Source organism: Crocodylus porosus, unplaced genomic scaffold (assembly GCF_001723895.1).
Source record: "Crocodylus porosus isolate Cpor-Errol unplaced genomic scaffold, CroPor_comp1, whole genome shotgun sequence".
In the NCBI taxonomy this organism is placed as follows: Eukaryota; Metazoa; Chordata; order Crocodylia; family Crocodylidae; genus Crocodylus; species Crocodylus porosus.
The window spans coordinates 6,628,176-6,654,127 of NW_017728912.1; the positions used below are offsets into that span (position 1 = coordinate 6,628,176).

At 44.7% G+C, this 25,952-nt stretch overlaps 1 protein-coding gene across 3 annotated transcripts in view; it reads right to left on the reverse strand.

Annotated features, from left to right (window-relative positions):
- TRPC3 (transient receptor potential cation channel subfamily C member 3) overlaps positions 1 to 25,952 on the reverse strand; it is a 70,527-nt gene that overhangs the window by 36,968 nt on the left and 7,607 nt on the right. For all 3 annotated transcript variants that reach the window (XM_019534008.1, XM_019534007.1, XM_019534010.1), the window contains exons 2-3: positions 19,802 to 20,573; positions 2,917 to 3,102 (exon numbers count right to left, since the gene is read on the reverse strand). In XM_019534008.1, the coding sequence (XP_019389553.1) occupies positions 2,917 to 3,102; positions 19,802 to 20,573 (958 nt within the window). The remainder of the gene's footprint in view (positions 1 to 2,916; positions 3,103 to 19,801; positions 20,574 to 25,952) is intronic.

Here is a 25,952-nt window from a genome sequence, read left to right on the forward strand (position 1 = left end):
GGGCATGTGCCCCCCTCTGAGATTTGCCAGGGAGTGAGGGTGCCAAGAGAAGTGCCAGCTGGTGGCTGCCCTGAGACTGGTGCCAGGCAGGGGTCCCAAGAGAAGCCCCAGCGGCACTTCCAGTTTTGCTGCTGGCACTTCCAGGGTCAGCGATCAGCCACAGGGGGACCCCCAGCCTTGGGAAGCACCAATTGCCCATGATTATGTATGTGCCCTCTTGCCAGACCACCTGAGAATACTTAATTAAAAGAGAGGCTGTAGCCACAGTAAGATTTCTTTTCCCAGTTAAAATGGGAGGAAGGTTTGTCCTAAATTTTGAATGCTTTTTGTAGGGAGTGAAGTAGTAGTTCTCAAACTTTGTAGCTGTTCAACAGCTAGAAAGGCCTCTGAATTGAAGTAGGTAGGATACCTACCTCAACTCTGGTTTAACCATACCATGGAATAAAACACAGTCAAGTGCAGCATGGTTTTGTGATGGCTCTGCTCAGAGTTAAATTATCACCTCTAAGAATAACCTTTTTGTGGAAAAACCTGCTGTGCTCAGCAGGAAAGTGAAGATGGTCTCATCAAAGTTTGATGTACAAGGAAATTTAATAATACCATAAGGACTTATAATACTTGGCATAGTAACAGGTCTACAGTCGGTAGATTTCACTGTCTCCTCTAAATTGATCAAATATTTTACTTTAATATGAAACGCATTCAAATTCATACTCTATTTACTGAATGCAAACATTGTATTGAAAACACTGGTTTTCAACTATTTGGAATCTGTTTTAAGATTGTTTTAGTGATTGCCCTTTGCATGAAACAATCTGAAATAATTTCTCAGTTGCCCTAGAAAGTTGTTTAACAATTTATTTTTTATGGCAGGATAGTTCAGCAGGTGTCCACTGATGGACAGTCACATACCATGGTGGGAGTTATAACGAAAGATGGAAGAATAGATGCAGGGACTGAGATTATGATGATTGTTAAAACTGGTTACAAAGGTGACCACGGTTATAGGAAGCTTTAGATAATAAACAGGCATAGTTATACTTTTCTCCAAACATCTGCTGGTAGGACATCAGTTTAACTATGGTCAGTTCTGGCCCAATAGGAACTTGGAGAAAAAACAATATAGCCCTATATGGAAAACAGTCTTACAATAATAATAAATGGAGAAACATTTACAATAAATGGGTTGTATTTACAGATCTCTAATCTTTCTATAAAAACATTTATATTGCATAATATTTTTTTTATTTAATAGCTTTTTTGTTATTGGTATCCACTAAAGATGTATTATAGTTTAAAGATATTGATAAACACATATGTATACACTAAGAACTAAATAACTGAATACTTGATGGTAAAACCCTTCTACATGTTCCCAAAACAGAACTTATGATGAGATGTTTAAACTGTAAAAACTCAGTAAGTCATGAAAAAATTCCTTACGAGTCTGTTTCATTAGCTATGACCCACTTGTTTGGTATTAATATAAAATTTTGAGTTTATGATAACGAAAAAGTAACTGAAACCTTTTTTCTCTCTTTCAGAATATTGAAATAAATTCTGTCTTGGAAAAAAAAACTTGTGTAGGTAGCTATAGTTGTGACTAAATACAAAACCTTCTAAGCAAGTTATACAAGCTGTGTTACCATATACTTTTTATTTGGTTTGGTCCAATACTGTGAAATTGAACACAGAAATACATGGGTGACTGGTACCTCCCAAGCTTGGGGCAGGGCACCAGTAGGGCACAACCCGGGGTGTCCCCTAGAGGCCAGTTGCCGAGTGTGCAAAGCCAATTTTGGGGGGGAGGGGGGCGCTAGCACTCTGTGCTCCCCTTACCAGTCAGAGCACTCACTGTCAGGGTGGGCACCAGCGCTCCCGGGGGGGCATGCACCCCCCCCACTGGGCCCCCCTACATGTCACCTATGCAACAATGGTAAGTAAAATAATTAACAAGAGATCTTTTATTAACAACATTAAAAAGTCTAGTTGTAGCTACAGCTTTCTCTTGTTTGAAATGCAACCATGGGAACTGGCAAGGTGGTATCCACAGGTAAGGGGGCATGGTGGAGCACATGGCTCCCCTGAGAGTGTCCCCCAAAAGTGCTGGGGAGCCTGCTGACACACCCCAACAAGGCACCACTCAGGATGGAGCCAGGCATAGAGAGGATCCCCACCCGACTATGTGGCTGGGGACTGTGCTGTGCTTCTCTACCCAGCCCCACCTTCCCTGACAGTGCTCTGGAGTATCAGAGAGCACTCTAACAAATCAGAGCACTGCCTTGCCTCCCTCCCCCACACAGCTCCTCCCTCCCCTTCACTACTTGTAAAGACTATGCTCTGATCCCCCAGCCGAGGTGCTATTCCAGCTGCTGGGAGAAAGGTGAGCCTGGGGCTCATGCCATGAGTGGGAGATGCCTAGGGAGGGGTGGCCCAGGAAGGGGCAGGGGGTTAGTGGTGTCCTGTGCCTCCTCCCCCCTGCCCAGCCCTGAAGTGGAAGGAGTGGATATGGGACTTCTGGCCCACCCTCAAATTGTGCCTCCCCAGACTCGGGAGACACCAGTTGCTCATGGTAGTATCATATATATCATACACTTACGTTTGCTAGATGGAATCCTGGCCACACTGAAATCTATACTGAAACTAATTCAATGAGCCAAGATTTTACTATCTGTGTTTTATGTAAATGTATGATCTTTCTGGGACAAGCAATTTTTGTCATTAAATATATGGAGGGAAATTCTCTGCTAGCTTGATTGAAGTGCTTTTACCACAGGTTATGCCATCTGAGATCTGGCCCACATAATTTATGTCTTAAACTGACAGTCAGTCATCTTATTATCAATACATGCAGAATATGATATAGAACTGTTTTTACACATGACATTGTAGGAACGTTTAAGCTACCAGAGTTACCTTTTTGACTTCATACTTAATGGCTAGTTTTACACGACTCAGTGAAGCTCGATGCCTCTGCACTTCAACCGGCTCAGAATTCAAGTCCCCATTTAATATGGCCTCTACCTCCTCAGAGTCACGGCAGAGATCAAGGACACCAACCACAAAATCTTTGCATTGCATAGACAGCTTGCGATAATCATTCTAAAAAGAAAAAGATTAAAGATAATGGCCCTTGGCTCATATGATGAATATACTTCACAGTCACCAGTAAGAAAAAATGCACACTTATAAAGCACATTTCTTTTAATTTCAAGAACTTTAAAAATATTATGTTTATAGGAATTGATTCTCTCTCTATTTAAAAGGCAAATACCTCTGCCTTTGAACATGGCAATTGTTTAACAGTTTGAATATGACATCATAATACCATACAATAGTTTAGCAGAACAAGTCAACAGGAGTCCTGTGTCCAAATGGAATTTCTTGGGAAATGTTAAGTGATCAAAATACAGTTACCTACCCTGAGATCTACAACCCTGAAATTATTAACCTTACCTTAAAAGTGCCTATGTATTCCAGGTGCCAGATGTAGAGATTTCATCAGGTACTTTCAGCAGGAGTTCCCCTCTAACTAGAAGTCTAATTTCTCTTCTGCCCTCATTGCTAAAGGTGCTGATCACTCTTAGTCCCATGCTCATATCTTTTATTTCATCCTGTATTTCCTCTCCTGTTCCTATAATTTCTTAAGCCTTTGTGAGAAATTCCAAGGTTGACCTAATTTGTAATAATGTACAAATGAGCACTCTACAGATCTGTTCTCCTTCCTGTTTTCTCTTCTCTCTTCCTCAACATTATGAAGATAATGGAAGGTCTTGAAAGTCCTGTATGTCTCAGATACAAACTAGTCCCTTCATAAAACTAGCTATAGTCTCAATCCCTTTTCCTTCTTTGTTCTTGTTCCACCACTCTTACCCTCTCTTGTCAATAATTGTTCTTTGTTACTGTCCACAAGTCTCTACAACTGTCACTATTTTCCTCTTCTGAAAAGAATCAACCCTTAATTCAGAGTCTCCCTTCAAAGTCATATACATATTAAGAATACTGACGTTGTCTGGAGAAATTTGAAATGTAAGTTCAAACTGATTCTTGCTAACACACATTAAGTGATTTGTTAAGATGGAGTCAAAACTATTCAAACCTATCCTTTAACCCAGGGCTGTCCAACTGGGGGTCCATAGACTTGTTGTAGCCCACCAGGGGTTAAATTGTGGCCCCAGGGGTCCAGTCCAGGCACCACTCCCTCACCAGCTGCAACAGTGGCCAGTCTCTGGGCTCCCCCTCCCTCCATCAGCTGCTTCATCTTGCAAGGGAATGGGGTATGTGGCAGTGCAGGGAGCTGAGGGTGAGCTGGGACATGGGGTACAGTAGGATGAGGAGTTCATTGGTCACCCCACCATTGCACCATGCACCACACGGGTCTGCAGTGTAGCAGGTGGTGGGCTGCGTGTATATACTGAAGCAGAGGATGGAAGGCAGGGGGCGTGGGCATGTGATGCACTGGGGTGGGGCATCCACGGGGCATGCAGTTCATGGGTTGTGCAGCTCCCAGCTGTTTGTAAGTTGTACACCCATTAGGGGTGCACTGATAGAGATTGTGGGGGCCAACAGCCAATTTTAAGGAGGTATATTGTCCGATATGATCCAATTTCTGATACAGCTGCATGCAGCTGGTAAATCTGTTGTGGTGGAAGGGGAGGGAGGAAGGGGTGTGGGGAGAACAGATCAATGCCCACCGTGGTGAGGGAGGGGACGGGGCAGGCACTGCCCAGCCGAGGCAGGGCAGGGTGCAGAACAGAGCTGCAGCTTGTGGGGGGGCTGCTCCCACCGCTGCTTGCACCCTGGAGGGCAGAGGGGGGTGGTATGTGCCCCCAGATCTGCATAGGGCAGGGCAGGAGGGCTGCAGCTGTAGGCTGAACTCAGGGTTGCACTGGGCTCTTCTTGGCGGGGGCTACAGAGAAGGTTGCAACCATTCCAAATTTTGCCATAGCTCTGCTCCCAGTGCCAACACTGCCCTCCTGGCACAGCCCCAGCTATTCCTGGCACATGGGTAGAGGCAGGGTGTTGAGCTGGGGCTGTGCCTATGACTGATGGGCACTGGTGTAGGGAGCAGGGCTATGGCGAAATCTGGGGTGGCTGCCGCCCCTCCATAGCCCATTTCCTGAGCCCAGCTCCCACTGAGAAGAGCCCGGCACAACCCCGTCTCCAGCCCACAGTTGCAGCCCGCCCCATTCCGTGCAGCTCTGGGGGCCATATAGCCACCCCATGCCTTGACCTATGTCTTTCCAGGGTGCAAGCAGCATCAGGAGCTGCCCCCCCCCATGAGCCACGTCTCCATCCTGTGCCCTGCCCCAGTGGGGCAGCACCTTCCCCTGCCTGCTCCCTCACCATGGGGGGCACTGACCTGCCCCCCACCCCTTCCCTCCCTCCTCCCTTCTATCACAACAGACTTATCAGCTGCACGCAGCTCTCCATGCTGCCAGGCTGTGCTCCTTGTTGCCAGAGTACTGTGCTGCAGCTGTGCCACATCAGGAGGATTTTTGATACAGCAAATTTTCTTTATATCAGTACCAATCCAAAATCAGACCAAAGTATCAGTGCCACCTCAGGGGGTGCACTGGCATTTCTAAAAGCCATACTTTAACTTAAGCTTCCCTTCCCCTAATTCTCGAGTATAGATGAGGCCCTCTCGTGCTGTAGCTTTCCTTTTTCCAAATATCCTTAGCAATTTTTGGTAATCACTCATATGGAACCTTAACCATAAATCTCCTTTTTGCTGTGTCTTAGTCTCTATTCCTTCTCTTTGTCCTTAGAGCAGGGGTGGACAATTATTTCAGGTGGAGGGCCACTTGATGAGTTTTGGCTGCATGGGTAGCCCGCCCCTTCAGTTGCCCTACCTCTTGGTTGCTATCTTGTGACCAGAAGTCCTGCCCCCTAATCCCTGACCTTTGCCACCATAAGTCCCTTCCCTTCACCCTGGAAGTACTCCTTTTGGAGAGGTGGCCTTGGAAACTGACCCCTCCCCCAAGCAAGGACTCAGCCCACCCCATCAGACCCCAGGCATCAAAAGCTGGCCAACCCCACCACTCATCACTGGTGCCAGCATGATCTGGTCCTGACCCATCCCAGCCCACCCCTGTCCGTGCTCCCGCTCCCCCTGTGGCACAGCAAAAACCAGCCCAGGCCCAGGTCCCCTCACCAGCACAGCACCCTCCAGTGCTGTAGGACCCCTTCTGTCCCAAGCTGCAAGGGGCTCAGCCACAGCTTTCCCTCCCGGGTGCGGCCTGGCCAGCCCAGCCCATCCTATCCCCTATCAAACAGTGGCTTCCCCGCTTGCTGCTACACTTTCCTCCTACCTGCACCAGCTAGTCCCAAAAGGCGGGAGGCTCCACTGCCGCTTCTGCTGGCTAGTGCCAACCCAGCCCCAGCATCACGTGGGAAGCTGGCTTCAGCTGCGTGCTGCTCTGGATGGGATGGGCCCAGCTGTGTCACCACTGGCCAGGAAAAGCAGCATGTAGCTGAAGTTGGCTTCCCATTTGCTGCTGGGGATGGGAGGAGCCGAGCTGGGTCTGCACCAGCCAGCAGAAGTGGCAGCAGAGCCATGTGCTGCTCAGGACTGACTGGCGCAGGTAGAGGGGAAATACAGCTGAGCCCCTGCCTCTCTGGACAGGCTTGTCCCATCCCAAGTGGTACACATCTCTGCCGCCACTTCTGCTGGCCAGTGCAGACCCAGCTGGGTCCGTCCCACCTGCAGCAGCATGTAGCTGGAGTCAGCTTCCCATGTGCTGCTGGGTTTGAGAGGAGCCTGGTCAGGTCTGCACCAGCCAGCAGAAGCGGCGGCAGAGCTGTGTGCCGCTTGGGACAGGATGAGCCCAGCCAGAGTGGCAGGGGCTCAGCTGCACTTTCCCCCTACCTGTGCCGGTCAGTCCCGAGCGGCACACAGCTCCACCATTGCTTCTGCTGGCCAGTGCAGGCCAGGCTTCCCACGTGCTGCTGGGGATGGGACAACCCTGGCTTCCCATGTGCTGCTTCCCACGTGCTGCTGGGGATGGGATGAGCCCAGCCTGCACCAGCCAGCAAAAGCAACAGTGGAGCTGGGTGCCACTCTGGACTGACAGGCACAGGTAGGGGGAAAGTGCAGCTGAGCCCCTGCCGCTCAGGCTGGGCTCATCCCATCCTGAGCGGGACATGACTCTGCCACCACCTCTCCTTCCTGGTGCTGACTGGGCTGGAGCTATGGCCCAGCTGCTGCTTCCTTTTCCCAGTGCCGGCCCAGCCCAACCCCATGTTAGAAATGGAGTATTGTTAGAAATGCACAGTTTGCATCTCGCACCTGATAAGAAAAAAAACACTGCCAAGGACTTTTTTTTCTTGGCCAGCCTTGCCACAGTTCTTCTTATACTAAATCACAGACTCTTCCCCAGCCTCCCCCTAGCTTTTCTCATGCAGATTACAGAAGCTAGAATTCAACTGACTGTGTCCTTGAAAGGGGGTGGGGTTTAAACTCTTGGTGACCTAAAGAACTTTCTGAGCATGCGCAATTAGCTGATACATATTTACTTCTCCGCCCTGCATACTTAAGTAGTTAATTATAATGTACATGCGATGGATGTAGTGATGTAACCACACATATGTTTGTATGAAATGGAAATGAGCTGTAAGAGTTCCTGTTTCTGCACACGTGCCCAGGAGGAAGAAGGATAAATACAGCCTGCAAAAATTCCTCAGGGGTTCGGAGTAATCCGAGTCTTTGACTCTGCTCTGACCTATTTGCAAATACACCTTTTGTGCTGCTAATGAGTGTGCGTCTATGATTTTGGTGGCCTCCAAGAAACAGACCGCAATCTTTTGCAACACCCACACGGCCCAAGCGGCACGGCATGGCACGGCACAGAAAAAGCCTGCCAAGTAGCCATTTTCCTGGGCTTACCTGCAGGGCAGGGCCCTTTCTAGTCCCGTGCAGCAAAGCAGAAGCTGGCCCAGGCACTCCTTCCCCTCACCAGCACCACAGGTTCTGGCCTAGCCCCCCTGCCCCTTGCAAGCTGCAAACATAGCCTGAGCCAGTGGCAAGGCGAGGTCAGCTGGGTCAGGCTGAGGTCAGGATTGGTTGCCTCACAACCAGAACCCAAGTAAACAGCCTGAGGTGCTGCAGCTGGTGGCCAGGTTCACCAGCTGCCACTGGAGACTTTTAGAGAGGCAGCCACCATTACCTGGGTTTAGAAGGGGCTCTGTGGGCTGCAGGGAAGTGCTTGGCGGGCCAGATCCAGCCCACAGGCCGTATTTTGCCCACCCCTGCCTTAGAGTCTCCTAAAACCTTAGAAGCCACTTTGTCCTCCATATCTATAGTTATGCCAATATATCTACATGTCTCCTGTATGCCTGTTTAGGCTGCTAGGGTGCCTGCTTTTCTGTGCATAAACACCTCTTCTGTGGTGTGGCATATGACAAAGCACATTTCTCGCTCCTCTACCCTTTTCCATTTACTTCCTTCCTCTGAGTCACCTAATTTCTACCACATTTCACTCCTACTTTTAAACTCAAAACACTCTGTTAGTCCAATCTGTCAGCACCTTTAATGATTTCTGTCAATCCATGCTCTTCACTTGTCTGGACAGTAAATTTGTGGCTATAGTATTTTAAGCTAACCTCTATCCATAATTTTAGTGTGAAGTTAAACCTTCTTTCTACCACATGCTGCATTCATATATCTGTCTTTTAGCACTTCCACAACATTAGCCACAAACCGCTGTATTTGTTTCATTTGTTATTAAACATTTGTTTGTGCTTCTATCCCCTCCCACTATGATTCTTGCAAATTTTTTATACATTTCCCAACACCCAGGATCTAACTCCATAATAGGTAAATACAGTTCTCCATCTACTCACATGTACAGAGAGGAATGATCACATCAGGATCATCTTCAACATTCCTTCTGTGTCATTCTTCATTTTATTACCCAGTCAGAATTGTACATGTTGCCCATCTTCCTGCCCATTAACCTTGCAGGACAAAGGATGACATATTCCCTGTTTCCAGAGATGTGCCCCTGACAATCTCCTGGGTTCCCACAGTCTGCTAAGGGTATATCTCTGCAAGCAGGGAATCCCAATCAACTGATTGGCAGTCTCAGCCCCAGAACCGCAGCAGAGGGCGTTCAACACTCTGGGGTAGTCCCAGGGCTGTGACCACCCTGGCTGTGGTGGATTTTGAGACAATCAACCAGATGATTGGTGCCCCAGCCCTGGGACTGCACTGGAATATCCTGGCTTTCTCCAATTCCAGAGACAAACTCCTGGGATGCCCAGGGAACATCTCGGGAAGTCAGGGTTCCCTATCTGCAGAGACACACCCTGGAAATCTGCAGAGCAAGTCTCTGGAAGTAAGGAACCCTGAATTTCCCTGCTGCAAGAGACATGCCCCAGAGATTGCCCAGGGAATGTCTCTGTAAGTGGGAACTGCTGGGTAGGCACTCCCCAGGCCATGGGTGACTGGTGCTGCCTTAGTCAGGGGGGCATGTGGCCCCCCCCCGACCAGTCCCGCTGACCAGAGGGAGGGCGGGTCCCCTGTGGGTGATCCTGCAGTCCAGGGGGAGGGTCCCCCAGGGGATCCCATGACAGCTGATCACTGTGGCTGATCACTGCGCTCGCTGCAGCCACTTCCAGGAGTAGCTGCGGCTGCTTCTGGGAGCAAGTGCTGGCCACAGCCACTCCCGAAAGCAGCTGCACCGAGTGCAGCGATTGGCCAGCACTTGCAGGGGGTCCATTGGCATTCCTGCTTGCCCCCCCTGCCCATCACCTAAGCAGCACGTACGGCCATCAGGGGGTGCACGTGCACCCCCTACATCTTGCCATTGCTCCAGGCTCGAAGGGCCCAATCCTGTGCAGGAATTTCCAGGGCATGCAGGACTGGGCTCTTCAATCCCAAGGAGCGCCTTCCCAGGGTGGCAGGAGAGTGTGGGAAGCCCTGGCCTGCTCATGCTTTCCTGCCATAAAGCAAACAGATGTCCACAATAATAAAGCAGCACAATGTAATACTACCTTCGTCACAGCCACATTGTGGCACAACAAAAGGTATGTATACCTAGTTGCTCTCATATGGTTGCCCAAAGGCCAAAGAAAGCAATGTCTGTTTTTACCCTTATGGAGCTAAATATAGAAGAGGTTTAGAATTTCTTTAGGTCAAAGTGTCAAAAACTACTTGGACTCTTATCCCAAGTAAATGGAAAAAGAGCTCCGGGCCTAACTGGATAAATGCACAAGAATGATATTAGGAAAGAGAAGACAGACTCAAAGGAATGGGGAAAAGGATTGATCAGCACACAGAGCTATATCTTGGAGGTCAAGAAATATAAGGATAAAGTGGCCGTATTTACATGTGGCACACTGTGCAGTTGTTACTGCACAATACTGTCACCACACAGTTGTCTCCTGACACTACTTTAATATTTTTATTAATAGCCTTGACATAAAAAGCTAGAGTTAATTAAATGTGCTGTTGACACAATGTCAATACAGTGGACAACTAAGATGCCATCCAGGTAAACTGGGATAATAGAAATGGGACAAAATTTAGTAGAACAAAATGGAGGTCATACATATGGGCACTAACGGCAGCATTTTTTGTTATAAGCTGGAGTCATTCAATTGGAACTCTGGAGAAGGAGTATCTAGGTACATTAATTGATCGCAGGACGACTGTGAGCCACTAATATGATATAGCTGTATAATCCCAGGATATGTGGTGTTTTTCAGCACTCCGGCCAAAAAACGTTGCCTACCCCTGTTGTAGAAAAAAGTCTCATTTATCCTAAGCCCCATTTTCAAGAACTTCTAACTTTTCAAACAACTCCATCTTTGCTCTGGCATTTAACAGTGTCTATACCCTGCCTGAAGGTGATTTAAAAAAAACCCAACAACTATAGTACAATTTAGTTTGGCTGGTTTGAATTATTCAAGTGTCATTTTTATACACAGTGATCCAAACTTTGTCTTTGTATGTATGAAGATATGGAGCCTTCATTTAATTTTGCTTCAGAAATAATTTTGATCATTTTCTTGCATCTTTGTAGGCATCTGCAGACACTTCAGTGATGAAATATAGGCTTTGCTATCTCTGGACAAATCAGATGGTAAATAAAGGAGATCAAAAATAAAACAAAGTTTTCCTTACCATTTGAGAATTTTCTTCCTTTTCTTTTTCTTCAAAGAATATGGATATTTGTCCAACATACTAAGTTACTGAATCTTTATTTTTGAATAATTAAAAGTAGAAAAGTCAGGCAAGTTGCATTCAGTTTTCTTCCACTCACGATATGATCTAGCTAGCTATATATATATACATATTTCAGTATCAGTTCGACCACTTTTGCAGTAAAACCACTACAGTCCCGATTTAAATATTTGCAGTAAGGTGATATTATTTACAATAAGACCTTATTTACAATAAAATGATATTGTCTCTCTTTGAACCTGTGAAAGGGCTTTACAGTTGCCATGTTAGGTTTAACTGTGCTTTATGGTCTCTTTACATTACCAAGTGGCACCTCAATCAAACTGAGAATTAGGCTTTTCCTAGGTAACAGTTTGAGTTGTGATTGTTGTGGAGTTACAAGTTCTTTCAATTTTTGCACGCTTAATTTTTCAACTCTTAGGTTGTTTACATGATCAGTACTCCTTGCTTTTAATCCAGCAGCTTTACACTACAAAAAAAAATCCCACTAAAGCATGTGCAAAGAATTAAGCACTGGTTCCAAACTATAACACAGATTTCTTCCACTATTTTAAAAAAATTTCTAAATAAATTCATGAATAACATTTATTCATGTAAAAAGTGTATCTTCTGCACATAAATATCTGAGCTGGATTTGCAAAAGGGCCAAAATCCCAGGGCTACAAAAAATTGCATTACACTAATTCACATACACAATTGATGCAGTTGCCCAAGCAAAATGCGTTTTTTAAAAATTATAATGTCAATTTAGTCTAGGCGTGTAAATACCCAGCTTGTGTATTCATGTGTATTTATAGAATGGTGTGTACAAATCAGGAATATATTAATGCATATGGAACTGTGCTATACCCTTCTAAAAGCTGATCCTGTATATATCTCAAATTTGAATCCTCTTTGTTAGTTCAGCTGAGATAACACCATGTAAATTTTACTTGGAACCATGACAGATTCTCCCCTTAGATGCATGTTCACATCTGCCACTGCTTTCAGGGAGAGCTTTCCCCTACAACCCAGTGTAGGAATTTCTCCTGTAAAAAGCGAGACGTCGGTCTTGCTGATCCTTGATATGGTGAATCAAATTCAGCCCTCCAAGTAAGCAAGTGCAAATCCACTGAAGTTGATGGGATTTGAGCATCTTATGCCACAAGTACATTTAACCCAAGGCCATTATATTTAAACCACAATATAGCGCTTGCCTTTTTAGTAATATTATCCTCTTGTCAGCTTATATTAACTGCTTATCCATCATTGTACAAAGGTAACTTGAATAACCTGTTTTGATTACTAAAAAGGCTTCCATGATATAATTTTTAAAAGGTCTGAGGGAAAGTCTGATATATAAATTAGGTGATGTGTCCTAAGAGAAGTGCTAGGGCCTGTGGGACACAGAAAAATAGGTACACAATGATCAGCCATGTTTCATTCTAACAAATGTTTTCGCTGTTAACAAGGGTGGGAAAACACAATTCTCTGACCAGGTTAATGAATGATGTTATACTATAGGTCAAGAGACAGTTCTAGTACTGTGTTTTCAGTAGGCTTCAGTGCCACATCATTACATAAAAATACTCACTAACATAGTTCTTCATGTAATAAAAACAATCTTCTTCATGTTTGATTTTTTCCAGCAACAGGAGGATTTATTTGCTTTGCTGTACTTTAAAAAAATCTTTTTTTGACTAGGTACCTTTCTTAAAAAAGCTTTTTTATAATGACAATTTTGTTGCAAACCAGTACTGGAGCAAAATTCATATTCTGTGAATATTATTCCTCAGCCATATTCAGAACTTTCTCAGCACAGCTACTTTTTGTGGTCACTTCTCTAACTTCCAATATGCCACTGAAGTCCTTGCTGCTATATTTCTAGGACAGGAGAAAATCTAATCAGCTGTTTCAAAAGACTGAAATTTGCCATGACAGCAATAACTTTAATAGAATGAGTATTTTTCAAAGCTTGCCAACAATTCTGATTTGGGTGGAATCGTCTGGAATGCCTGACCTCTGTTCTCAATCCTGTTGCCTTTCCATCATAGTGGGAATTTGGGATTAAGTGGGGGAGGAATTGCTGCAGTTTTTGCTTCGGCCACTAGGGGTGGTTATACACATGCTCTAGGAGGCAGGGCAGGGGGGAGGCATAACTAGAGCGGCTCCAAGAGCCACTCCAATTAAAGCACCTGGAGCATCATGTGTATCAGTGTCCCCATGCTGAAAAATGTTGCTGAGGGTGCTTTAACTAAAGCTCACCAAGCTTTAAAACATTTTTTTAAATGTCACCAAGGTACCACCATTTTTCAGCATGGGAACACTGATACATGTGATACTGGAGTCTGCTGGAGCGCGGTAATTACTACACTCCAGCAGACTCGATTAAATGAGTCTGTTCTGATGTGCTGTAATTACAGTTCATCAGAACAGTCTCAATGCATGTATATAGGCAACCTAGGGCTTTGTGTTCCTGCTGAGGCTGTGAGGTATGTCACCCTACTTCGCTGCTTCCCCTGCTACTTTAGAGAGGCAGAGGCAGCCATTAGTAGCTTCATCTGAAAGCAATCATACTGCACTAGGATTGGAGAAGGAGCTGCCAGGGATTGGGTTGGAGGGCCACTTAAGGAGTGTTGGTGAGTTGTCAGGGGCCAGGTGTGGGGAGCTGGCCCAGCCCAGTGTGGGGAGGGGAGGGGCGCAATTTTGTCTATCCATCCATCCCTGGGCCCATCTGCCTTGCACCCACTGCGTGGGGCACCAGACAGAGCAGGTGAGTAGGGTCTCCATGAAGACTGGCCTGGGACCCCTGTAGGCAGGGTGTGGCTCAGGCCGATCTCCTTGGGAACACCAATTGTTCAGCCACCCACTCTGTCCAGTGCCCCTAATGGTGAGTGCAGGGAGGATTGGCAACAGCAGGCAGGCAGAGCAAGCCACCGCTGCAGGGACTGCCAGGAAGCCACTGTGCACCCAAGGATGGTGGGACTGGCCACAAGTACCATGGCCCAGGCTATCCCCACACCTGGACCAGCCACAGCTGAGGGACCTGCCTCAGGCCAGACAGAATACCTTGGTGGGCCAGATCTGGTCCATGGGCCATCCTTTGCCCACCCCTGAAATAGAGGGAATGGAGAAAAGGACCTCATAGAAGGGAAGAGAATGGGAAAAGCTGTGGGAAGATAAACTTGAATAGGGGAATCTGAAAGGAAAGAAAGGAGGAGAAAGGAAGAGCACAGATGGCAGCAGAGAATGGAAAAGAAATCACGCAAAAGGGACAAGGATAAGGGAAAACCATACCAAGAGAGATGAAGAGGACACACTAAAATTAGTAGAAGAGTAGAACCTTAGAAGGAGGGAACCCTAGGAGGAGGACCTGGAAATACAGAAGCATGTGATGGGAAGAAACAGAAAAGTGAGATATCCCCAGACGCCTTCAGTATTTCTTGCTTTTTTACTCATTTTTATTTTTGACTACCTTGGCTTCTTCTAACTTTCAATTTTTTTTTCTGAATTCTTACACCATACATTTGAGAAGTAAGGAAGTTCACTGGGAGTAAAAATTTTTTAATGCCAATGAAAAGTCAGTTTTCAACAGTGAGTGTACTAACTGCACACCCTTCATTCCACTGTCTTTGTGCAAAGGCTGATAGGCACATGGCCATCAGTTATTTTCTTGTACAAATCTGTGATTATACAGGCAAATCTGTGATTATACTAGCTCAAGCATGCATGTTCAATTTAGCATATATTTTTTTGGAAGTTTAGACCCCAAACATTTTTTAAATAGCCTCAACTTAAAGTCCCACCCTGGGGGAAACCATAGACAAAGTGCCTTATCATGCCTCTTTTATGCATATCCAGGAAGTGAATTACAGAGATCGTGAACAGGAAACAATATGAACTGCAGTTTACCATAGATAATTCATTACTCATTCTCAATATGTTGAAAGTCCCTTTAAATGAACCTGCAATGCAGAACTCTAGGACTCTTGGTTCAGAGATGATACCTTTTGTTAGACCAACTAAGAAATTGTCAATAAAAAGGGTTTTTTTGCAATTTCTTAGTTGGTCTAAAAAAAGGTATTATCTCTGAACTGAGAGTTCTAGAGTTTTGCATTTTTTTTTTTGTCTCAGACCAACATGGCTACCAAATACATCCCTTTAAATGAACCTTGGTGTTTTCTAGGGATACAAGGAGAAAAGAATTATGATTTGTGCTGTTTTAAGGATTGTTTTTGTTTGAAACCAAAGACTGAAATCCCTAGATTATCCCTAGGTCAAAATGATAGGAGGGATCCCTACAGACTTACAGAATATCCTGCATCCCAGAAGGTGGGAGTACCAGGCTAGCAGGCATCCCCACAGGGAGATAATGTAGTGAGTCTGCTATTCACCGTTAGTTAGCCTCAGCTTATTGACATGGGAAATTGAGACAACACACTTGTAGAAAAGGCAGCTCAATTTAATCAAAGTCAGAATTTAAGCTTACATCACGTAAGCATGGGCAAACGCCCAGAATGGATTTATGTGAGATACAGAAAATAGCTGCTAACAGGTCTCTCTCAGTCCCAACTCTTACCTGGAGGGCAATCCATATGGCATCTTATGTTACACCCAGGTGTGTGGGTTGTGCAGGCCTGTCACACCTGATGGAATATAGTCGCCAACTACCACAATTTCAAATAATGCAATTCTGGCCCCCACTTGTGATGATACAGTCCTCCCCCCTCCACCACCTCCCAGAGATGAAAAGATGGATAAAGATGCTGTAGGAAGCAGACAGTGCTCTCTCTCTTCCTCTAAGGACCCAAGAAAGGATTTATGTGATGGAAAAGAGGTAGCCAGCACACCAGCTCCTCAGGTGCGTCTAATCTCTCCCTTCCCTTTCCCTCCTGAGGGCTCAGTCTGCTCATCCCTTCTCCATTTGTACAACATTCCACCTGGAAAGGAAGAGTAGGGAGAACGCCTGGAGCTGCCCTTTCCCCCTTCACCCCAGTGGGGTAAACTGTAGCTGCTTCAAGCTATGGAAGGTATGAGTAATCCTTACAGCTGCTAAAGGTGCAACAGGTAATGGGCTTGTATGTATTTATGAGGCAGAACTGATTATTAGGATATGTGGTTGGTAGATCTGCACAGCTAATGTAGAGGCAGATTTGGGGTTGGGAGGTGCAGAAAGATTTGCTGGGCTACAGAACAGGCAGAAGTTGGGATGGTGAGACAAAAAAATAGTTACTGTATTAACTCAAATCCAAGTCAAGGTCTTTTCCCCACAATGAACATGGGAAAAGAAAAAAGCTTTGTCTTAGATCAAGTACCGGCCCAGAGCAAGGGGAGACTCAGCTCCAGCTATGACCCCGGGCTTGGGGCACTTGTGTAGCAGTGGAGGGGGCACAAGGTGACAGGAACATGGGGAAGATGATGCGTTGGTGAGGGTGCAAGGGGGAAACAGAACATTGGGGGGGGGCAAGCAGGGGAAACCCACGGTGTGCAGCTTAGGGGAGCACAAGGGAAACTGCAAAGCCTGTCTCTCTGCTACCTTCCCCCTCCACAACCACTTGTTCCCACCACTGCTTACCTACAGCTCTGGCTCTGGCCCTACCATGGCCAGGCCCAGAGCTGCTGCTTTACTTCTTCCTGGCCCAGCTGGGCTGGGGCTATCACCCCTGAGTGCCCCTGAGCCAGAGGCAGAGCCGCTGCAGAAGATAAGCAGTAATGGGGAGAAGAGCATAGGGGGACAGGCAGCAGGGGAGGAGGCACAGGCCCAGGGTAGGGCAAGAGGAAGGAAGGCAAGTGGTAGAGGTCAGGCACAAAGGGGAGGCAAGTGGCAGGAGGAAAAGATGACAGGGGTGTAGGCACAGGCATGGGGGAGTCAGGGGGGGCATATGGTAGGGGCAGGTGGTGGAAGGGAAAGGGACAAGCATTAATTTAGCATTACAATAGGCTAATGCACATTAAGAATCACTGAAAAGCTGAGCTCTTTAATTAATTAATGCCCCTTGAGCATGGAACTGTGGGAGGAATAGGCTGGGGAGCTTCTGGGACATAAAGGTCCCCCAGCCCAAGTCCTGCAACCATGGGGCTCAGGCTGGGAGATAAGACTCTCCTAGCCCCCTGATCCCCAAGCACAATGGCAGAGTGGAGGCTGGGAGATAAAGATCTCCCAGCCCCCACTGTGTGATTGCGATCTGGAAGCAGGAGGACATAGTCCACCCTGGAGTCCTGTACATCCCAGCAGCAGGCAGGTCCCAGGGGCAGGGAGCTATCTTCCACACCCTAGTAGATGGCTACAGGTTTGGCTCTTGGCCAGGAATCTACACGAGCTCTACGGCACTGTTACTAATGCCAAGTAAATCTGCTACTTGCATTTGCAGATTGCATTGTTACTACTTGCATTCACGGATAGCAAATTTCCTCAGGATCAGGGAGATTTACTGTGAAGTAAGGATCTGCATGTGTAGACCCATGTGCTTACTTCACAGTAAACTATGGTAATATGCCATTAAGCCTCTTGTGTAGACTTGCCCACCTTGTGATTTTTCCAGAGTTATGGCTTCATAGAGCAGGGAAATATCCTAATCTTCAGCTGACTCACCCTCCCTTTCCTAATTAACTAAAGATGAAATCTTAGCTGCTGCTGAAGACTGTAGGGGGACAGGTGGCAAGGGGGTAGGCACAGAAATGGGGAAGCAGGGGGCAGATGGACATGTAGCAGGGAGCAGGGGGAAAGTAACAGTGGGGACAGGGAGCAGGGAAGCAGGCATAGGGACAGGACGGGAAGCAAGGGATAGGAAAGGCAGGCAGGGAGAGCAATGGGTAGGGGTCTGGCCCTTTGCCCCTCATAGTCTCCATGGATGGATCTATGACTTTGAAAAGAGCTAAAGAGTTTCCAAGGCTCTGAGACAGAAGAGAGATCAGGAGCAGCTAGCATTCAGCAAAATTGCCCAAAGAATAGTTAGCTTGATTAGTGGAGCATCACAACTGTTAAAAAGGAGAGACAATAGTCAGTACCTCTGAATCAAAAACAATGAGCCATTAAGTTAACTGATTCCCTCAGCTGCCTAAATAGTAATGCAATAGGTGCTGAACTGTGGAAGAGGAATCAAAGTAGGGTTCTTCTATCCCAGGCAGAAAACCAATTTTTTCACTTGATATATATGATCCAATTTTGGTAGTGATGGTGGGAGGGATTTGGGAGAAAAGGAATCTGTTGTATGTGAAAAATACAGTACCTGGTATATCATTTCTCTAAGGTCAGATTCCTTCAGCAAATTATGAAGATGAGAGATGGGTAGTGGTGGAAAGAACTGTAGGATACATAAGCTGGGTAGAGATTTATAGGGCTTCATCCTGCAGGCCTTATGACAGAGATGTATCTTAGTGAGAGTTACAGTTGTGAATGGAAGTCAGGGCCAAAGAGTTGATGTGAATTCTGTATAAACAAAGAATGAGACCCACAATCTGTATCTCTGCTCTGGCAGGACACTCTTTTGAGGGTACAGACCACTAGTGCAACACAAATCCAAGTTCTCATTTAATCACATTCAGATCCCTCTCAATATTAAAACTTTCCTTTGACTGGTAGCACTAGAAGCATTCTTGTCTAGGAGTATAAGTAAGTTTATACCCAGCACCCTACCATATTAAGCATTTTAGTCATTCCATCCTGTTTTCTGCCCTTAATAAATCTAGTTGTATTTCTTCTTAGTCCTCCACTATTTTGAATGCATTGTACCATGCTGTTGTCTGCGTGATTAATGAGTCTTTTGCCTTCTTCAGATCATTTATGAAGATGTTAATTAAACAAGCAGTATGCAATACTGACCCTCAGGACCCCCATTAAAATTTTTGCTACAACTAGATCCGATGCCATTTGCAGAACTGCTTGCTGTGTAAAATCTGTTATTCCTTGATTCAGGCTTCTCTTATATACAGCATGCTGTACAGTTGCTCTTTTGTTGGTGTACCTTCCAAGATACTAAGCGGAACTTCACACAAGAAACATAAGCAATGGTAATCCTTGCCATGGTCTAATCATGAATTACCTAATGGAGAAGTTGGACTATAAAAAACAATTAGTATATATTGATATTAAAATAGATATAGCCAAAAAAAGAATAAAAGGGAATGCATCTTACAGATTTTTACAGCTGCCACTGAATAGAAAAGTAAAATCCTAAAAGGTAAATGAAAAAAAAAAACCAGTGTAGTCTTTATAATTTGTAGACAACTTCATTCAAAGTGAAAAATTAAAATCAAGTCATTATTGTAGAAAGTCAAATAAAAGTGTAATTTTTCTGCTTGATGCTCAGATTGTATTACCCCAAGTGAACTTCAGTAAAAACAATAATTATCTGCTAAAGTGAACGCAATTGTTTCCCATTCATTACAAGGTTAGTAGTGTTCACATTGGTACTTTTATATTGCTCTCAATACATTTTAGGTACACACACTTTTATTTCAAGTAAATCTGCCTTTTAGTGACTTATTCACTGAGCATTCAAAACCAAGAACAAGAAAAACAATATAACTTAAGCATCTGTAACTGGAAAAGTAAAATACAGGGAAAAAACTCAAGTATCTGAAGAAATTATAAGTCAAAAATAAAATAAACACAGAAGCAAAAAAAATATTTACCTTGAATTCTTTTTCAATGTTGGCCAATTTAGCAAGCTCATTGCTGAGTTCTAGAGCGGTGAGAACTGGATCTTCACTGGAGAGGGACAGGTAGGCAGGACTAGCCAGCCCTTTATAGGCATTTATCCTTGACCTGGAGTGACTAAAAGAATCATGCTTTTGCTTTTCAGTGCAGTCATTGCATTTGCAGAAATAGTCATGAGGTCTCTCTATCCTTGCTCCTTTCAGTAACAACATGTGTACAACCTCGTATTTCTGGCAGTGAGCAGCTAAAATGATTGGGGTGATATCAGGAGAAAAGCGGGTGCCGTCTTCATCATAGGAATAAAAATCATCATCCTGGAGCTCCTGCTCACAGGGGCTTAGAGTCAGTCGCTTATTTGCTGCAAAACCAGGATGATTCAAAATTGCTTCTACTATCCTGATATACCCCTTGCTGATTGCAAGCAGCAAGGCATCTCCAATTCGTGCCAAGTTCTCTTTTTTTAATAGAAGTTCTGTCACTTCCAAATGCTCATTCCCCACAGCAAGCTGCAAGGCATTTTGGCCCATGTAGTCAACACAGTTGACATTCAGTGTTTTTGACTCCTCCAACATTTTGCGCACTACAGGAATGTTCCCATACTCTGCTGCATCCAAAAAACGCTCTTCTTCAGCAGTGAGGCTTGTGCCCCTGTTGTTGAACATGAAAGCTGGGCCTCTAATAGCTTGCCGCCTTCCCTTCTCTCTCATCATTGTCATACGCCTCAGAGATGGACTTCCTTCAACATATCTAGTGGGAACAAAAGATACATTATTTGCAGAATAGCAGTCCTTTTGTGGGCATGTTCTTCCCCTGCAGGTACCAGGACTCATGACCTATCTCCTCTGTCTTGTGTCATTTGCCCATCTGTCTGCCTATATCTCTCTCTGTTGTGGTCACAGAGAAGGCTGGTTGGTGCAGGAGGGGTTACAAACTACCAGACTAGCACACAGATGAAAAGTATTCACTGGCTCCTTTTCTAGAGACCCATTTCTCATCCATGACTATGGTATTTTGTTTTATGTGCAACACCACCTCCTTTCAGAAATATTGTTAAAGCATACTCCAGTATGTATACAAGGAAAATAGAATTTGCCATACTAAATCAGACCTCTGATAATCAAGTTCTTTATCCTACCCACAACAGTGGCCTAAACCTGATGGTTTAGAAAGCAAAACTCAAACAAATCATCTTGTACCTTGCAAAATGCAAAATGGTTTAAATGAGGATGAGAAGAACCTTCCTACTTCCTGACCACTTTACATGGAAAAGACTGATTACACATCTTTTAGCATGAAATGCTATACATGTGTGGCCAAATCTGGAAGATTTTACTCAATATTTTCTAACTTCAGTCTGAGTATGGTTAGGTAAAGACTGAGTCAAGAAAACAAGCAAGGACTCTGGATTTGCTTTGTGGTATTGTGGTGACTGGTCACAGAAACACCTGCAATAACATTTTACTGAGTGACAGTTGATATGCTTTACTAATAGAAAAAATATTTAATAACAAACCATGTTTTTATCATTATGGTGGCTGTTATTATTAAGGTCGACTAACACTTTCCAGTATAAGTCCCTGTGCCTAGTTACTTAAGATTTTGCTAACATTTAACCATTGGTCTGAAATTTTACATGCTGTCTGATTTCCCCCCACCCTTTTTTTTTAATTTCAGCCAAAATAGAAAAAACACTTCTGAGAATGAACCTAAGGGGAAATATCTTTTGATGTGTTAAATTCTGGCAATCTTTTCTTGGAAATGTTCTAGTGCCCCTGTGTTTTGAAATAGGGACCTGAAATTTGGCTTTGGGGGGCCTTTTTATCATGGATGTTCCTCATGAAAATTCACCAAGATTTAGTCAAGTTCCAAGTGTTTAAAATCAGACAAATCAATTCCAAATCCGCAAGTCATTCAAGAACTATATGTGGCCCTGCAACCAGAAATGGCATACCTCTCCATCCATGGCTGATTGCCGAGTTGGGGAGAGGGGGGTCCCACAGCAGCCGACTGCTGAGCCCGGAAACACCAGTGGCGAAACCAGAAGTGCTGCAAGGGACCGAGCCCAACCAGCACGCAGGGGCATGGCCCACTCCCACCTCCCCCATTGGCATGCCACTGGCACACCACTGGCAAGCATCCTTCACTCCTGCCTGGGCACAACTACGTTCAGGCACAAGCCCGGAGGCTTGGGGATTGACTGCTCCCGAGTTTCACTTGCCCTTAGTCATATGGCCGCAGGAGCAAGCTAGGAAGGAGTCTCCAATTTTCCATAAAGTTGGCATGTAGCTGAGGTCTTTCCACTGTAAGTGGAAGTGGGCTAACTAAGGATTACCTCCTGCCATATTCAAGAAAATCACCTTGGTGGTCATGGTATTTCATTTCCCCTGACAAGTGTTAAAAAATCCTCAATTCATATTCAATCAGTGGAGACCAATAGCATAAGCAGGGAAGGGCAAGGGAGGGTGCCAGTTTGGAGGAGGTACACTGCTAGCTGCAGTGAGGCAGAGTGCACAGTACCAACCCCAGGCCTGACTCCAGGGAGGCAGTATGCAGGAAGCCAGGCCTGAGAGCAGCAGCAGCCACTGTCAAATAAAACTCTCCTGTGCTTGTTCTCTTTCACAACACCATGCCATCCCACCTTGCTCTCAGTTGCTTGACACAACACCCCGCCACACAGCTCTGCTCAGGGTACAAAACTCACTAGTTACACCTCTGGTGGAAACTTCTTAGATTATAGCAGGTACATTCCCAAAACATTGCACTGGCACTAGTCATACACCAGCCTGGGCTCCTGGGCACCACTGCAGCTCTGGGCTCCTGCCAACTGTGCTCAATCTGGTTCTGGGCCTCTGAACTGAGAGCAAGGGAAACGCTCTTTCTTCTGCTCTCAGTGACCCCTTCCCTACCCATCCCTCCCAGAGAGCACAAATAAGTTGCCTGATTTGAGTAAGCAGAGGGCAGTCTTAAAAAGTGAAGTGGGGAAAACAAATATGGACAAGCAGGTGCAGGGCAGTAAACTGGTATTCGAAGCTTGCAGCGATAGAGAGTAGGATAGGAAAAGAGTGAGCCAGGAAACTGTGACTGGGAGCCAGGAAAGAATGCGAGATTTTCTGTGCAGGAAGTTGAGACAGAGCATGTAGGGTAAAGATCAAGATGAAAGGAGAGAAGAAACAGATCTCATATTCATTTGAGGTGTGATGGGAAAACAGAGACTGCTAAACAAAGAAAGTGAGACAGGGAGGTGTCAAGTATACAGAGACTGGATGAGGAAGGGAGATTGGGACTGTGAGCCAGTGAGGTTAAGAAGCCTGAGCATGGTGAATCACTAGAGGCCCAGGTACAAAAGAAAGACAAGGGAGATGACAGGCTAGGAAGGAAGAATGCAGACTGGCTGAGTAAGGGGTCTGAGACTGGGATTAGGAGCCTGAGGAGTAGACAGCAGGATTGCCTAGGTGAGGAAAATGGACTGGGATGAGGAGTCAGAAATGAGACAGAACTGGGACCGATACTGGGGCAAGTTAAAGAGATAGGACAGAAAGCACTACTCAGGAGAAGAAGAGGACAGAATAATAATGTGTGCCCAGTAGAACACATGCGCTCCAGAGCCCAGATCGGAATGCAAAGTTCCTAAGTCTCACCCTTCCTTTACAGCCAGCAAATACATCAGTGACACTGTGGCAGCACATCCCACCCCTCTATGATCTAGGCCCATATAGGATGACAGCCAGCTATTGCTCCCAGTTTCTCTGTGAGCTCAAGTCCCAGAGGTCTGTGTGGTAATGCATAGACTCGACCTGATGATGACTCATGTGGGTATCCATATGTTGCCACAGGTTGGAATTTCTGGGGGGTTTTTTCAGTTTTAAAAAAATAGCTAGAACATTATACCCCAACATTTTACATTAAGATTATATGAAGGTACAAAGTCAAATACTCAAAAGATAAGAAAGGTAACAAATTAATTTGTTTCCCTTATGTGTATAGTTTCTTTAATTACATAAGCACAACCATTTTTTCCTAGGACCCCTGTCTTATTCAGTGCATACCATGTACGTGCTCTGGGATGAGTCAAAGATATGTAGTGAAAGGGACTGGTGTCTGTAGGATAGCTGCCTCACTTGTTGCAGCAGTTGGAAGGAGAGAATAAGGGAAGTACAGTGAATAAAGGGAAGGGGTCACAAAAAGAAAAAGGATGGTTTTTCCTTGGTTAAGGCCCTGGAGAACAAGCCCAGCTTCTGCCACAGAATTCCTGTGTGATGCTGGACCAGTCATTTAAACAGGCTCTCACAGCTGGTCCCTCAAACAAGTTCCTTATTTTCTGGGCATCTGGGTTGAGACCAGGCGGTCTAATTTGCAAAAAAGAATCACCACTACCAGTTGTAACTAAAGTCAATGGCAGTTACACTCTGAATGTACAAAGTGCTATGCAATCCAAAGTACTCTGAGAAAATCAGATCTTAGGCATCTCATACTGGACACTCAAAGCTAGTGGACACTGATCACTGTGCCTCTTTACACTCTCTGTAAAAAGAAGAAAATAACACCTCCTCATTTCACATTGATGTTACTACAGTAAGAACCTTAATGCCCATGAAGCACTTTGAAACCACTGTCATCACCATCCTAAAAAAGGTAATGAAGAAATGGATATTTCTGTCTTCCAAGTAAGGTTTAAATACTGTGCAGTAAAAAAGGCACAGAGTTGCATACTGAACACTGAGGAGAAAACAAAATATAGACTAGGCAGCTCCTACTGAAGTGAGCACTGCATATTTTGTGCTCTGACTAGTAAGGATTAGTGTGGAAAAAACTGAATATGATCATATACTTAAAAACTATTATAATAAATATGTACACAGGGTCATAATAGGTTTCTAATGGCAACCTTAATTGTGCTTGACTTCACAACCTTAATAACATTCTTTTCAACACAGTTTATACATATATACGTATTGGTTCAACTGTACTGCCAATGTGCAAAGAACTCCTTTTGATATCAATGGGAGTTCCCTCAAGCAGCAGCAGTTCATTCAGATCTAATGACTTAGTTCTACAAAAATAATTCCATTCATGATGTAGAAATTCAGGCTGGTGTACCAGCTGCCTTGGCTGCATTATATTTAGCAAAACATAAAATCTTTATAACTTCATCAAAGCTATAAGCATAATAAAAGCTAGTCTACCCCATGTACATTTTAGTTAACACAAATTTGCTGTTCCATTGCAATGCAAATGATGAGATTACAGTATTCATTACCAAGGGCAGGCTGCTCTTGGGACAAAATAATTTGATCTTATATAAATTTTCAAGCGTGATTAGTATTTTTGGACTACCACAGTAACTTGTGTGGCATTGCACAGTACGCTTTGCTAAAACTCATATTTACCTTTTGTAAAATGTGTCACAATTGCAATGCCAAACATGACAGAACCATTCTTATTCATTCCTGAATCTCTTTGCTTATGTCTATTAAAAAAGGCTGCCTTACAGAGAGGATTTGTGACTATGGATGTTAAGATCAGAACTGATTTATAACCTATAGCTCAGGCATACTTCACATGTGAAGGCATTTCAAGTACAAGAGTTTTGATTCTGGAGAATATGTGGTGAACAGTTGCAGTAAATTATCACCCTATTACACTGAAATCACAAAAAATTGGAAAATGGCTGTTCCGTATTTACTACTTAAACAAGATCTTAATTGTTAAGGGATTATGTTTCCACCCTTCCTTTCTTCCCACCCAGAACATGATGTTACACAGGCTATATTTTTATACAAATGACTATAATATGTTTATCATTGTGTGTGTATGTATGTGTGTGTATATAATGATAAACATGATTCCATTATGTATATCACATATATACAGATATATATTCTATACATGTATATAAAAAAATACTTTGTCAGTACCTTTAAATGACAAATAACATAGAGATTAATTAGCTTATTTTGAATCTTTGTTCCGAAGAGTTTCTAACAATTTACCCTGCAACCCATGTTTTTTTTTACGAAAACTCATAAAAACACATTCAAAGACATTAGGGCTGGAAGGGACCTCGGGAGATCATCGAGTCCAGCCCCCTGCCCAAAGGGCAGGAAGTCAGCTGGGGTCATAGGATCC